The 14,516-nt window shown below is 45.7% G+C and overlaps 1 protein-coding gene across 1 annotated transcript in view; it reads right to left on the bottom strand.

The window, feature by feature from the left end:
- UNC5C (unc-5 netrin receptor C) overlaps nt 1-12,141 on the bottom strand; it is a 250,546-nt gene extending 238,405 nt beyond the window's left edge. The window contains exon 1 of the mRNA XM_058023958.1: nt 11,905-12,141. Within this exon, the coding sequence (XP_057879941.1) occupies nt 11,905-12,028 (124 nt within the window). The 5' untranslated portion in view covers nt 12,029-12,141. The remainder of the gene's footprint in view (nt 1-11,904) is intronic.
- Between the last annotated feature and the right edge of the window lie 2,375 nt (nt 12,142-14,516).

Here is a 14,516-nt window from a genome sequence, read left to right as displayed (position 1 = left end):
CCACCCCTTGCCTGTCTCCACAGCAGCTTTACAGCACAAGGTCTATTTTTCCAATGCAGACTTCAAAGCAATTTCTCTGAATTTTACCCAGTGCCAAACCAGGTGTTAACTGTGCTTCTGTGAGTGCCAAGACCACAGAACTGGGACCTCAGCCTGCTGGTTCCCTCTGAAGATGAACAGTAAGTGTTACAGGTGAGGAACTTCTCAATACACAGGATGTTTTTTCACCACAATTTTCAACCCTTTTTTTGATACATAGAGATGGGTGAATGCTATTTGCTGTGCCACTGGTTAACTAGAATTTCAGACCATAGGATACAAACACTATCTTGACACATTTAAAGGTTTTCACACAGCAGTAATGAGACATATTTCCTAAATAGCCAGGAAACAACCTCCTTCCATGGCAACCCAATTCTCCATGTGAGAAAGCGTCTTACAGACTTCAGTATAAACTTCTCAAACAAGGTCATATTATATTTAATGATAAAAAACCAAGCAGATAAGCAGCTCTGTGCTTATCCTGTATTACAGAAGCCTGTACACTACATTTGTTAATCTTGCTTTAATTCAGAAACCTGACACTCCCTGCTTTTCTTGTATCCATTTTTGTTTCTCATTAATGCAACCAGATGGTGACTTCAGTTTGATTACAATTCTGCCTACTTTAATGTGAACTCTCCATCTTACTACTATCAGATGACATTTGCTTTTCTTAATGTACATAGTTTTAGGAAAAGCACAGAAGTGCTATTGCTGTGTTACATGAAAAATTCCAATATACATTTAGCTGACATAGCATCAGCTGGTGTTTAAACTTGGCTTAGCTAATGGACTTTTAATGTCAGTGGGGTTGTGTGCAGTTACTTGCTATTAGCAGGAATGGGCCCTTTCTATAAAAATCACTTTTCCTCAAGTGTGTTGTTTGAACATTCCTTCCCCTGATTTAGTGACTGTCACCAAATACAAAACAAATGCAAGGACGCAGGAATCTACTGTTATCTTTAAAACCAACTTAACCTCAGCCTGGCCTCCACAAATGAAATATGTTCTGCATTGGTACCAGTGAATACAAAACTTCAAAGACAAAAGGCCAATTTTTACTTGCCTTGCTGCAGTGAGTAAATCCCAAGCAATCCAGTGAAAATAATCAGGCAGAAAGTAAATTTGATCACAATACTGTTATCTATTGATTTCCCTAAACAAAAAAAAGGCAGTGAAACCAAGTACTGGCAAAATAAGCTGATCAGTAAAACAAAGCAGATTATTACTCCACACAAAATCACTAAATCACTTTGCCACTTAAATTCATTTTCTTTGCAAATGTTTCTTATAAATGAAAAGCTAAAACTTTATTCTTGAGACTACAAAATTATATAAATGTTTATAAAGTAATTAAATTAGGCATTTTAATATTTTTTTTAAGATTTGGAAGGTTTTATCTAATAGCCATGTTTACTACAAGGAATTAATATATTAACTTTGGGGGGTGGATGGAAGAAAAAGATTCATACAGAAATATTTCAGGACAAGCAAAGGAGAAAAGTCAGCAGCAGTGCTTGTGAAAGGCAAATGGCACTTCTCATTCTACTGCCTGCACCAGGATAACAACTGCTTTTGTTACCAGCTACCAGGCTGCACTTCTAACCTAAAACTTTGAAGCCCATGCTTTTAGTGGCAGAGGTCTTTATTCAAAAATGATTGCTAAGGCAGGAAATTGCCACACATTTGTGTGTAATAGATATTTACGTGGATATCTGCCGACGGTTGGTGAAGTTTGGCTGTCAGTGTTCTTATCTAAAATATCGTAACAAAAAGCCAAGCAAAGAAAAAGTCTGCCTGAAAGAATCTTGCCAACTTGTTTTTAAGTGAAGCACCCTGTTAAACTCTCTACAGAAAAGAGTCACATTGCTACATGGAAGGAAAATGAAAAGCCTCAAAGTTATTCAAATTATTTAGCTTCAAAATAAACCAAAGCAAAAAAGAAACAACTCCAGGAAAAAACTTTCCACCAAGTACGATGAGATCAAGGTCTGTTCATCCTAGAGTCTCACTCTACTGTGTCAACATATTTTTTAACACAGAAGCAGATCAGCTTCTGCCATGTGCTGGCTCTGAAATTAATGGAGCTACATTTGGTGGTGGTCATAACCTGGCCTTGTACCACATAAGTCTATCTTTGGTATAAACATTAGACATTTAAAAAAACAAAAGGAAACTGACAGTGAAACTCACAGGTCCCACTACTGAACTTTCTAGCTACAAACTTTCCAGTTACTTAGGAAGTAAGAAATTCAGAACTTCCTATTTGCTACAGTACAGCTGTTTTGCATGATGAAGAGAAGAAAAACCCGCACTCCTATTCTTGCCAGCAGAGATCTGCTGTGCAAGAAGATTGCTGCATTTTGTTTGAGCAAGAGACCAAAAAAGTTACCCTCACCTCCAAAAACTGGTGAGGAAGCAGAAAGGAAGCACCTCAAGCTAGATTTGGAATGTCTACATGAAAAGAATTTGTAATGGGGATGATGATTTGTCAAAAAATAGTGCAGCTTTAGGGCCAAAAAGCTTTGAGCAAGGAATACAAGTATTTCATCAGACAATTCAGCAAGATTTTCTGTGAACAGCACTTGTAGAAGGGCAGACTCTTTCCCATGTAATTACAGACTCCATCCTTAACCAGACTGAGTTCTAGTTTCCACAATGAACCCTGATTTTCAGATTAAGTGGCCAAGCTTAACAGAGGAAATTTTATCTCTTTCGAGTTGAAAGCACCAGAGAGTTTTATCCTATTAATAGAGGTTCATACAGCAGAGATTTCTCTATAGTCTCATCTGAGTGCAAACATGAAATTTCAGTCTGGACACCTCACTGTTTGCCTGTTAGCCCCAGTTACTCACTTTTAGCCACAGCCACTCATCTTTTGCATGTGTAGAGCTGCAAAACAACCCAACAGACCCACAAAATTGTGGGAGAAGGGAAAGGTGAGAGGGTTACATCTGTGCTGACTCCATGAGCAACTGGCAAAACTTAAGAGATATAGTAACGAAAGAGAAAAGCCATTCAGACTGAGGCAGTGTGCACATCTGTACTTGGAATTACTCCTGATAAGTGCCTTCACTTCAGTCAGTGTAGATAAATCCAGTGCCCATGAGAACAGAATTAGTCTCACTTGCTATTCTGTCCCACTTCTTACTCCTTGATTTCAGTATGACTGAACTGCAATTAACCTCATTCAGTGAGACTGTATTATTATTTTCACTCACTATGTAAACTTTCCAGTATAAACACATATGCTGGGAGTGGATAAGACAAGCAACGTATTTAAACAATAGATACACCATATCATAAAAGTGCAGCAATTCATATGCCAGCCATTACTTTAGCAAATTGATGACTGGAATATAGCTCTCCAAGAAGCTCTGAATTACTAATAATCCTGTGGTGATCCCTTTTCACTGTCTCATGTGAAATGCACTAAAATCAAGCAAAGAAACACCTGGGGAACAACTATCCTGAACAACAGTTCAAACAAGTTTCCAAAACAGCTGCAATAAAGTCAACCTCTTCTGACAGATCATTCAAGGCTTACTTGCACATTTTCTTGTATCTAGCTGATGAAATTCAAGATTTCTCAAACAATTGCATCCAGCACTCAGGGGACCAAGAAAAACGCAAGCTTTCCTTCTTCTCAAAGGATACACCGCTAATCCACTGAGATTAACATTTCAACCTCTCACTCAATATAAGACTAAGAAATAAAGCTACTTTGCTTCTTGAAAATAACTAAAAAGGGATTGGCAAAAGCTACCTAACAAGAAAATGCTCAGCTGTTGCCAGGCCAGTGAAATCTATCTGAGCTCCTTAGTGTTATTGTTGAAAATGTTCCTGCAACAAGAGAAAAAAGATACTGATTTAATTGCCTAGGCAACCTCATAGCTTTTATAACTCATAAGGCAACGGGGTCCTCTGGAGCATAAGTCATTCATTCAGATGAATGAAGTACAGTTGAATAACATAGTCCTGAATTGCAGATTAAACCCAAATGAAACAAAACAGCCCAGGACAGTGAACCTTTTTCCATTTACAACAGTGCTGCAGCCATGCCCTGGATCTGCACTTCCTCCTTCCAAATCTGAGATAACACTGTGGATTGCATTGGGCAAAGCAAATCCTTCCAAACTGCCTGCCACCAGAAAGTCAGAGTTTTTAGGAAGCATCCCTGTTCTGGGCAACAGCATATAATTTTGCCTGTTCCTTTGTTCTGGTTCTGGCCAGCACATGGTTAATTTTTGCAGTAGCTAGGAGAGGGCATGGCCAAGACCTGAAGATTATACTGAACCAACTCACTTCATTTTCCAGTGATGAGGTGAAGGGCTCTCTTCCAAGTCTGGGTGGTGTGGCAGAGGGAGCGGTGAGGCATTACTGTGGTCAGGGAGTTTCCATGTGAATCATTCAACTCTTTCTCCCACCTTCTGTTGTCAGTATTGTTGCTGTACAATTTCTTATCTAAGTGCTGTTCCCAGACAATGGTTCTTAGCTCAACCCATGATCTTTACATTTTGTGCCTCCCATTTACCATCCCACCTCAGGAGAAGGGAGGAGAGAGAGAGTGAGGATCACATGGTTTCGAGGGTCCCAGTGGGAGATACTAAACTGAGGAGTACCAGTCCTAACCCAAACCATGCTTTTATACAAGTTTCTAGATTACAGCAGATATAAAGACACCATCAGTGAGACTCAAGAAATTCAACATTGAGAAGGTACCTGAGAGCCTTCTCAACATAGCATTCCCTCTGTACCATGCCCTCTTTCTTCAAACAAGAAGAATGGACTGCAGCATCAGCCTTGGCTACTCAGAATACTTGAGCTCATAATTTGGTTTCCCTTACACATTTGCTCTGTACACTTAGGCAACTCCCCCCAGACCTCTCCACCAAACAGTGATAAATACAGCAAGCTTCCAAATCCAGCAAAGCAGAGATTGAATAACTAAGGCAATGTTACAAACAAGAATTTCCCATTATGCCCAGGAACACAAGCACATAGCTTTGCTAAAGACGCAACTGCAGTTTTCCCCACAGGAGGTATTACCAACTGAGACAAGCCTGCACAGCTTTTTGGGTGCCTCTCCTATCCTGTCTGTGTAGGACTCACAACAAAGTGAGAATTTGAGGAGGTGCTGAGGCACTGCAGCATCACATGCTCACAAGGGAGGTGTCCCTGCCTTGATGGGACTGTTGGGCTGCCGTGCAAGCTAGAGCAGCACTGCTTGTATTCAGGGAGCAGCAAAGGTAATCACCCAAATTCAGCATTGCCTGACACTCCCTGGAGGAAATAAGGGCATGTCTGGCACCACCGAGAATCTGGGTCTCCATCTCAATCTGCATCACAGTAAAATCAGTGTGATTTACCAAAAACCAAAATCCACAAAAAAACCCCACACCCAAACAAAAAAACAAACCAAACAGTAAGATCTAGAGAGCAGTGTAATATATGCCTTAACCAGGGCTAACCAGGACTGTAAATGAAGTCTAACAGTGAGATTTTTCACTGGGCTGGTTGAAATACGTGGAAAAATGTAAACGGAAATAAAAACATTGCTGTCAGAAGACTTCAAAACTTCTTAGCTTCATTTTCACTGAACACCTAACACAGTTTCAGAGAGCATAAATACAAATAGTTTGGACAGTAGGGTAAATATTCAGGGCTTTATTGACCTTTTCTCTGAAATAACTGAGTCTTTTCTGGTTTTGATTAAGATTTCTTCCCTTTTTTCCAACCTCCCCTGAGCAAATAAGCAAAAAGGAATCTTTTTTTCTCCTTTGTTTCCCCCTAGATTTTCCATGTTGATAAAAAGGGTATTTCTAAGTGAGACTGTTTTTGCATGAAGCTCTTTCTCCCCAGCCCAAACTTTTAGATAATGTGCCAGGCTATAAAGGGACTCCCCAAATCCTGGCATTTGATGACTTGGGAGGAAATCCCATATTTCCTGCTTAATGTCCATGTGATTTGGGATGGAGTCATAAAAGCAAACAGGAAGTTGTTCTAGTGATGACTGCCTAGAGAGAAAGCCATATACAAGCATCTCTGAGGTTGCTGAGAGCTGAGAAAATCTCTGGCAGCTCCTGCCCACTCCTCCCACTCACTGCACCTCACTTGTGAGTGTTGTTTGCACAAGCAGAGCCAGCCTTGAGGAAAACAACTGGAAAACAGCTACAGTTCAGGGCTTTCCTTTAGCTCCTTAGTGTGCACACAGTTTTATGCTACATCCTCACACCAGAAAGATAAATCTAAATACAATAACCACACTGGATCTTCGGCAAACATATTTAACCAAACCTATCATGAACCCAACAATACTCAATAAATCATCTCTCCAGCACAGCAGTGGAGTTGGGGGCTGGAGTACCTACAGATGACCCCATTAATTTAAACACAGGGGAATGAAGTATGCTCAAAATCAAGGGGAATTTTGTTGTTCCTACTTATTCCGTGTAAAGTTCTTTATAACCATTTCCCTTTTTAGCATAATTTCAAATGCTTGCTTGCAAATGATGCAAATTAAGTGTTTCTTGGAATATAGCTTGCCTCCTAGAAGACTTAATAACATTTCCTTCAGATTGCCTCTTGGATAATGTTATGATGGAAAGATCCAGGGGCGCCTGCTCCTGAGACTGGACTCTACTGAGCACACACAATAAATCACTTAAAACACCACCATTCCTTCAGTCCTTGGAAGCAGCCGACGCTGAACTGCGCCTCTGCACAACATTATCCCGACGCTGTGCTGATGGGGGTTATGGCCAACTGGAAAACCACAGCTCGTCTCTCACTCCTTTCCTTTGATTCTCGACTTGCACTCGAGAAGCTGTTCTGTCCCTCGGAGCCCAAGCGCAGCAGAGCCGGCTAATGCAAATGACAGACGCTGTCATTACTGCTCCGCTGGCACCGCTGCCAAGATCGCTGCCTGCTAGACGTGAATACCTCCACTGGGTGGCTAACGAGATGTGCTCTTCACAAACCAGCACAGCCCTCTCCCCACCCTAAAGGGAGGAAAGACAATGCCATTTCTTCCTAAAGGGACGTATAGACAGTTATGTGAAATGCATTGCATAGGCAAAGCATCCATGATTACACTTTTATTTCAAAGACAGCCTCCAGTAACTTCTTTTCAATGACAAACCAACAGTTTGAGACTCACATGGAGACCAACCATTTTAGATTAAATCACAGCAAACTGTTCACTAGTCCAAGCGATGCAAATTTACCCAGGAACTGCCTTTTGCACCAGCAATTCAAACATATTTTTCTGATAGGCTGGAAAAGTTATTTTCTTGCCTTTTTGTAGAAAAAGTATCCAGAACAGATTCCTCGAAAGCCCAGTGACATAAAATCCAGAAAGAACCAGAAATCAAGAAATACAGCCATACACTATAAAACAGGTTACTAAAACCAAAGTTGTTTTGCTGGTAGCATGACATTAATGTAGCTTGGCTTTTTGAAGTAACTCTCCTCTGTATTCTACTTATGCATAAAATTCCAGTCATATACTGTACAGAAATAGTCAGTAGTTGTCCTTCTCAGCCCGGGCTTCTCTTGCTTTCCATAGGAACTGATTTGCTTCATATCCTATTCACCTGAACAGCGCAGGCTGTGCCTCAAAACACCTCTCTTCCATTTGCATAAAAATCAAGATATTTACATGGAAATGTCTAATAAATATAGCCCACATTTTGTCCTTTCCTACTGCACAGACCAGCTATGGAACTGATTTGCCTGGCCTTGGCACAGAGTTGTATTCCTGTTTTCAGATGTACTGTATTTGGAAAATTAAATTAGGAAAATCTTTTTAATTTGGTTAAGGCTGTTTCCTGTTTCTGAATTTGGATGTCATACACAAAGCTAGTCCCAAAATATAGTGAATAACTGGGGTTTAAGACCATTACCAAGGAAAATAAATTTGTGTGGTGAATGATCCATGTAAAGTGATTAAGTGCAAACATGCACAACAACTGTGGAAATGTTTAGATGCACTCTGGCATTCTTATTGTACGGAGGGATAAATGACACTGACAGTAATTCTGAAGAGCCATCAGGAGGAGCCTGTATGTGATCTATATATTTTTTCCATAACTCTTGCAACCAGCTGCTAGAGCCTGGAGCCAGAGGAAGAAGAACTCAGATCCTGGCTCCCATGTTCCCAGGGAGGAATCTCTCCTCTATGTAAATATTCATCCACTTAATTTTAATCCCGCTTAAACTCCACCTCTGTCAGCAAAGGAAACACAGTGGCTGCTTTGCTTTCAGCAAAGAGTACTGCAGTACTAAAATGTACTCAGAACAAGTACAGGCTACCACATCCGGCTCAAACTTGTCAGCATCACTGAAATCTACCACAGTGCATCACTTTGAAACAGATTAATGCTCCAAAGAGCCTTATCCATTCACAACAAAATACTACTTGGCTCCTGCTTTATTATTAAAAATATTACACCCGCATGATCAAGTACAAGAAGTCCACTGATGCATCAAGACAATTAAGTCCTTTCCCCACCTTTTTTCAACAAGATGCGTTTAGGTATTTAATTAGGAAATGCATCCCCAAAAGGTTACTACCTATTCACATGTTATAGTTCACTTTTTCTGCACTAAGCATTTTCAAACTGCTGCTGTTGCTAATACAGACCATGCTGGGGCAAGACAAATATCTGCACATATGGCTCTTTTACAGTTTTCTTTTTAAATTATCACTTTGATTTAATTAGTTTGAGGGGTTAAGCATGAAAAATGCACTCTTTTATTGTAAGGGAATAAATGAAACACAACCTCATTAATACATAGTCCATTTAGCTTTTCTACCATCTTTTACACCATCCTTATTAACCTCAAAAGCTGTCTGGACCATGTTTGTCACTACAAATAGACAGTCTGACCCTCCCTTTCGTCCCAGCTACACAACAAAAAGGTGGGAGCCACAGGATAAGTGGTAACAGTTTGGGAGGCAGGAAGTGTGGGGGCTGTAGGGGAGCACAACAGCTGAAACCCAGTCTCTGCTGACTGAAGAGCCAAAGGAAAAGTTGCTGTTATGGAGATGGCACCGAAATGCCCAGCAAGGGCACAGTTTGGGGCATTTAAATTCTCATTCTGATAGCTTATCATAGAGGTATAGTAAATGCAGCGAATGCCAAGTCACAGTTGATCCTGGCTTGATAATCGCTCCGGCCCCATTCACACCGCTTTGAGAATTAAGGGCTGTCTCTACCATTGCAGCCATTTCCTGTTCTCTCCTGATAACAGCGGAAAAATACGCAGACAGCTTCAGATAAGAAGATAAGAAATACTCATAAAACAAAAAGTGTATTTAGGTCTGCTGAGAAGCTCACAGGAGGACGCCAAGATGCAGTGATAATGAACGTGCCAGGGAGTGAGGGGGAGCTGGCCCAACAGCCCCTCAGTTAATAAATTCATCTTCTACAAGGAAATGGAAAAGGAAGGTAGGAAAGCACAAGTCCCAGCAATGCTCACGGCTTTCTCAGCCTGCTTCAAAAGCTAAAGATAGTTGGGGAATTGAGATGAAAGATGTATGTTTTTGAAATGTATATATAGAATAGAGGGAAAACTTTGCCCGGTGCTATATGATGAGGAAACTTCCTGAAGAGGGCATAGTTAAACTGTTGATTCATTGCCTCAGTGAAGCACTGTGTACACACACACGAAGATCCCCACTGCACAAACCAATGAGAAAATCCCTCAGCTCTGGGAAAAATGCCAAAACCAGGTCTGCACCCAAATTCCCTGCCTGGTCCTAGCAATAAAAATAAAAGTATAAATGGAAAAAAAAAAAAAAGTCCAAGACAAAGAGCTATATCCCAACCAGATTCCCTGGATTTTTCACTCTGTTGTGGAAGTTTCTCACACACTGGGGAGTGCTGCTGAAGAGCTGTCCGCCCCTCTCTGGGTAGGTGAGCACGCCTGTGTTCTGTGGCAGGTCCCACACTGCGTTGTCCTTTGCAGGATAGGAACAGGGGGCCTGGCTCCTGTGCCCTCGTGGCACTTCTGTCACACAGCGTTGTGTCACAGAGGGTAAGTGTGGGAAGGAGAAACCATCCGGGAGTGGGAGGCATGAGCCCTGTGGCATCGCGAGCAGCGCTCTGGAGCAGCCGAACGCAGGGGGTCCTCTCTTCCCCGCTCAGGCCATCTGTCATGTGAAACTCCCGTGTCCTGCCAGCAGAGCCAGCAGGCTCCTTTCCACTCCAGGTCCAATTGTCTGAGGGGAGCTTTCTTCTCCAACACCCTCTGACATGACATATCTCTCCCTATCGACACAGGCTGATACAAACCCCTGGACATGCAGGTCCACACACATAGGGCACTACTTAAACCCCTAAATACAAAATATCAAACCTGTCTTACCATGAACAGGAAAACAACCAGTGAAAGGAAATTATATGGAAGACACAGATGAAGCATGCCATGATGCATAAGGGATTTTTGTGCTCTCATTCCCTGCTACTCCCTTTTCATGGCCAGATTTCTGATCTTCCTCCGAAATAAATGAGCAAGGGAATGTGACTCTGAGGGGATGGAGTGAGTATCAGCAGGAAATGGATTAGCACTGTTACATGTACAGGCATGATGTTCAGTGCACCCAGCCCACCAGCAGCAAACCTATAGCTCCGTGCCTGGGAGAACCCACAGAAAGCCTGCCAGGGGCACCAGGAATCAGAACAACCATTGCTGTTCTCCTGTCAAAAAGGCCACAGAGGAGTGCACTTTGTAACGGCTGGGTGAGAGCACAGGGTCAGATCTGTGCAGTTTTCACAAATGCCTCTCCACAGACATGATGTGGGGAAAATCAAGTATTCTTACACTTGCATTATGCTAGTAACTTCAAATCAAAACTGTGGTGCATGTTATTACTTCGTGGCTACATACATGTGGAAAATAAACAAACAAAGAAGCTTCTAAAATTTCTTTTCTCTTGGTAATCATATAACTGAGATTTCCAACTGCTTTACCCAACCCCGCACATCTTTGCTATGTGCAGCTCTGCCCACATGCAGCAGCAAGCTCTCTTTCTCTCTCCTGTGTTCTACAAAAGCAACACATTTCCACATTAGGTCTAACTCCTGGAAAGAAAGAAGAGAAGCACCGAGAAAGTTTGTCCAGCAACAGCTCGCAGGAGAAAAAGCCTCCTGCTGTGGCTGTCAGCCTGGTGGGTGCCACACTGAGCCAGGGCTCTTTGCGGTGCTCTCAAACACCCCTAAACACGCACTGAGAAGCAATACATTGCCTCTTAAAAAGGGGGATTTGTACAAGGGCTACCGGGAAGGCAAATCGAGATGTACTCCAGAATCCCCGACACGGGAAAGGAAACAAAATCTCAAAACATAAACACAGAAAGACGGTGACTCCCTTCGGGTGTATCATGTTTTTGGCAGGAAGAAGGAGAGCGTTGGGGGGCCTTTGGGGGTTCAAGGCCGACCGTCGATTGCAGAGCTCCAGGCGCTAGCTTTGCCGCCGGCAGGGACACCCGCCCCGCACCTGCCTTTCCCCGCACCTTGCCGGCCCTGCGGGGCGCACCGGCGGCTCTCCCGCCCCGGAGGGCTGCCGGCGGGGCTCCTTCAGCGCCAACTTCCCCGCCGCTCCCCGTGCCTCACTGAGGACGGAGTGCAGGCAAACGCCTGTCCCGGCCAGGCTCAGCACCTACAGACTCGACCCGGCAGGTACGACCGGACCCTCCAGACCCCGGCGGGGATCGTGCATGCGGGCGATTGCACTGTTTGCACACACAAACGCAGTAAAAAAGATAATCATGGCATAAACTCGCATTTCCAACCCGCAAAAGGAGGATGCCCCAACCCCTCTCCATCCATCCATCCATGCATCCATCCATCGCCTTACCTTGCGCCGCGGAGCCGGGGCGGCTGGCCCCCAGGACGGCCAGGGCGGGGAGCACCACCGTCTGCAGCAGGTATCCCAGTCCCAGCCCGCAGCGGGCCGCTGTCCCCTCCAGCCCCTTCCCCATGGCCGGGGCAGCGGGGCAGTGTCGCGGAGCCGTGGAGCTTTGCTGTGCCGCCGGTGCCGGCCCCGTCCCAGCTCCGGGCGCGGAGCGGAGCCCCCGCCAGGCGCTCAGGCTGCGCGGAGGGCGGCGGGGCGCGGGGCTGCGCTCGGGCCGGGCGGGCAGAGGCGCTGCATGGCCCCGCGGAGGGGCGCGGAGCCGGCGGAGCGCTGCTTTCTTCCCGCGGGCGGCTCGGCGCGGCTGCCTCCACCCCGGGGGTGGGCGGGGGCCGGGGCCGGGGCTGGGGCTGGGGAGCGGGGGCTGCGCCGGCCGCCTGCGATAGAATGCGAGCCGGAGCGAGGAGCAGACCCAGAGGGAAGGGGGCGGGGGAGGCTGGGAGCCACCCGCCGCAGAACCGGCCCCCTTTCGCCTCCTCCGCCCGCGCCCCCTGCGCGCAGAGCCGCGGGCACAGGCGCACGCCGATGTTGGTGCGCACACGTGCGCGCCCGCACACGCAGCAGCGGCAGCAGCAGGGCACGCTGCACCCCCGCCCCGCACACCTGGGCACGGCAGGCGGGGCTGCGCTGCCCGACCCCACCACACCCGCGGCTCTCGCATCCCCAGACTGTCCCCGTGGGCCTGATACCCACGCACACGCCTTCAGGACTCTGGGCGATAAGGACCATCTTTAGGGAGCCAGCAAATGCAGGGTTGGGGAGCCCCATGCGGACGGGGTGTACTAGTCTGCTCCCACAAGCAGCAGGGCAGGGGGAGAGATCGCACCAGGAGTGCTGTTGGAGAACCCACCACCCCTGGGGAGCATCTCCCCATCTGCCCTCCAGGGCTTCTCTCCTAAGGCTGGGGTCACTCCCTTCCAGCCCTTATCCTTCCACCTTCTTGCACCCCCAAAAAGCTGCACCCGGCCTCTGAATTCACCACGTGCCCAAATCTCACTGAGAAGGATAGCAGCACCCACACCTCAGGTTCACTGCTCAACCACGGCTTGGGTTGGCTTGATCTGCTGCCTTCTATAGGGTTTTTTTCGTTTGTTTGGGTTCTTTTCTCTGGTTGGTTTGCTTTTGGTGGGTTTTATGTTTGGTCTTGGGTTTTCTTTTCTTTTCTAAGCTGTCCTTCCCTTGGCAGAGCCACAGCGGGCCATCACGAGCAGACCCAGCACCTCACACACCACGTGTGCCAATGCCAGGGGCTGTAGCCCCAGAACCCTCCCCACACCATGGTACTCCAGAGAGCATTGCCTTCTCCAGCCCAAAGTTCCCCCAAGCCGGGCTGCGTGCGAGGCAAGGAGCACCCTCTTCCCGGGAGGTGTGGATGGGATCTTCCCAGTCATTCTGGCTTTGCCTTCCCCTCCCCGTCCCTTCCACACAGGAAAAGAGCTACCAGCCTTGCCAATGCTGCAGGAGGGTTTCCTGGGGCCGCTGGAGCTGTCTGCCCCAAGGGAGGCTCTGTCCCATCTGCCCCCTGGCTTTAATGTCCTTCCCAGGGAATTGCCCAGACTGTTCCCATCTCAGGATCTGGCGGGGCAGCAGTTTTTTCTCCTGGACAACAGCTGATAGAAAGCTGCAGTGTGACAGGAAAGCAAAGTCCAAATTGTTGGGGGCCTTGATTTGGTTTTTTTTGCTTTGTTTTGGGTTTTTGTTGTTTGTTTGTTTTTATGTTCGGTTTTGATTGTTTGTTTGGGGTTTTTATGGTAGAGGCTAAGAGCATGGAAAAAGGGGTACTTTTTGCTCTGGGCATGCCTGGAGGTGCCCCAAGTAGGCTGTGTTTCAAGCTCAACAGCTAGTTTTTACCCAATAACTCTCAGTGATTCTCTCCAACTGGAGAACTCCATCTCTCCATCTCCTCTCTGTTCTACATCTTTTAAGGGGGCGAGTCCCATCTGCTTCAAACAATACAGCACAGGCTAGGAAATATTAAGGCTCCACCAAAATCTGTGATTTAAATTTCTGTGTAAGTGGTAAAAAGGAAACTCTCAACTTTTACCCAGATTCAAAGGAGAATGCGAGTCCTGAGCAGGAGCTTTTTTGATTGCAGATGCTCCCCACAGTAATCCCTGACTTCATGCTCCCTAGATCAGATAGTCAACAGAACAGATCCCCATGTATGATATTTATTTGCCTGTTTTGCCCTAACTCTGTGAATTGGGAGCATCTCTCCTTTTTTGGAGACTTACTGTTCCCCCTGTTCCAGGGAAAACTTTTCAGAGGCAGGAAGAGAGATGCCTGAAGGATGTCACATGCAGAGGAGGCATTTGTTGCAGCACCAGCTGACGAGCACATCTCTTGCCACAAGGGAACGGCGAGGGAGGGCTTGCTTCTCCATTAATCAGAGTTAATTTATTTTTGATGTTTTGGGGCCTCCCAGGAGTAATACCTATAGTTCCAGGCTTAGTTTCTAGTTAGTAGCTCAGTGACCTCATTAAATAGGTCCATCCCAATTTCAAGATGATGTCCCTGCAGCCCTGCCTGGGGATCCCTGGTGGCTGCCAACCTGTCAG

This window comes from Melospiza georgiana, chromosome 5 (genome assembly GCF_028018845.1).
Source record: "Melospiza georgiana isolate bMelGeo1 chromosome 5, bMelGeo1.pri, whole genome shotgun sequence".
Classification (NCBI taxonomy): Eukaryota; Metazoa; Chordata; class Aves; order Passeriformes; family Passerellidae; genus Melospiza; species Melospiza georgiana.
Note: the sequence above shows the minus strand (reverse complement) of the source record. Positions and strands in the feature narration are given on the sequence as shown.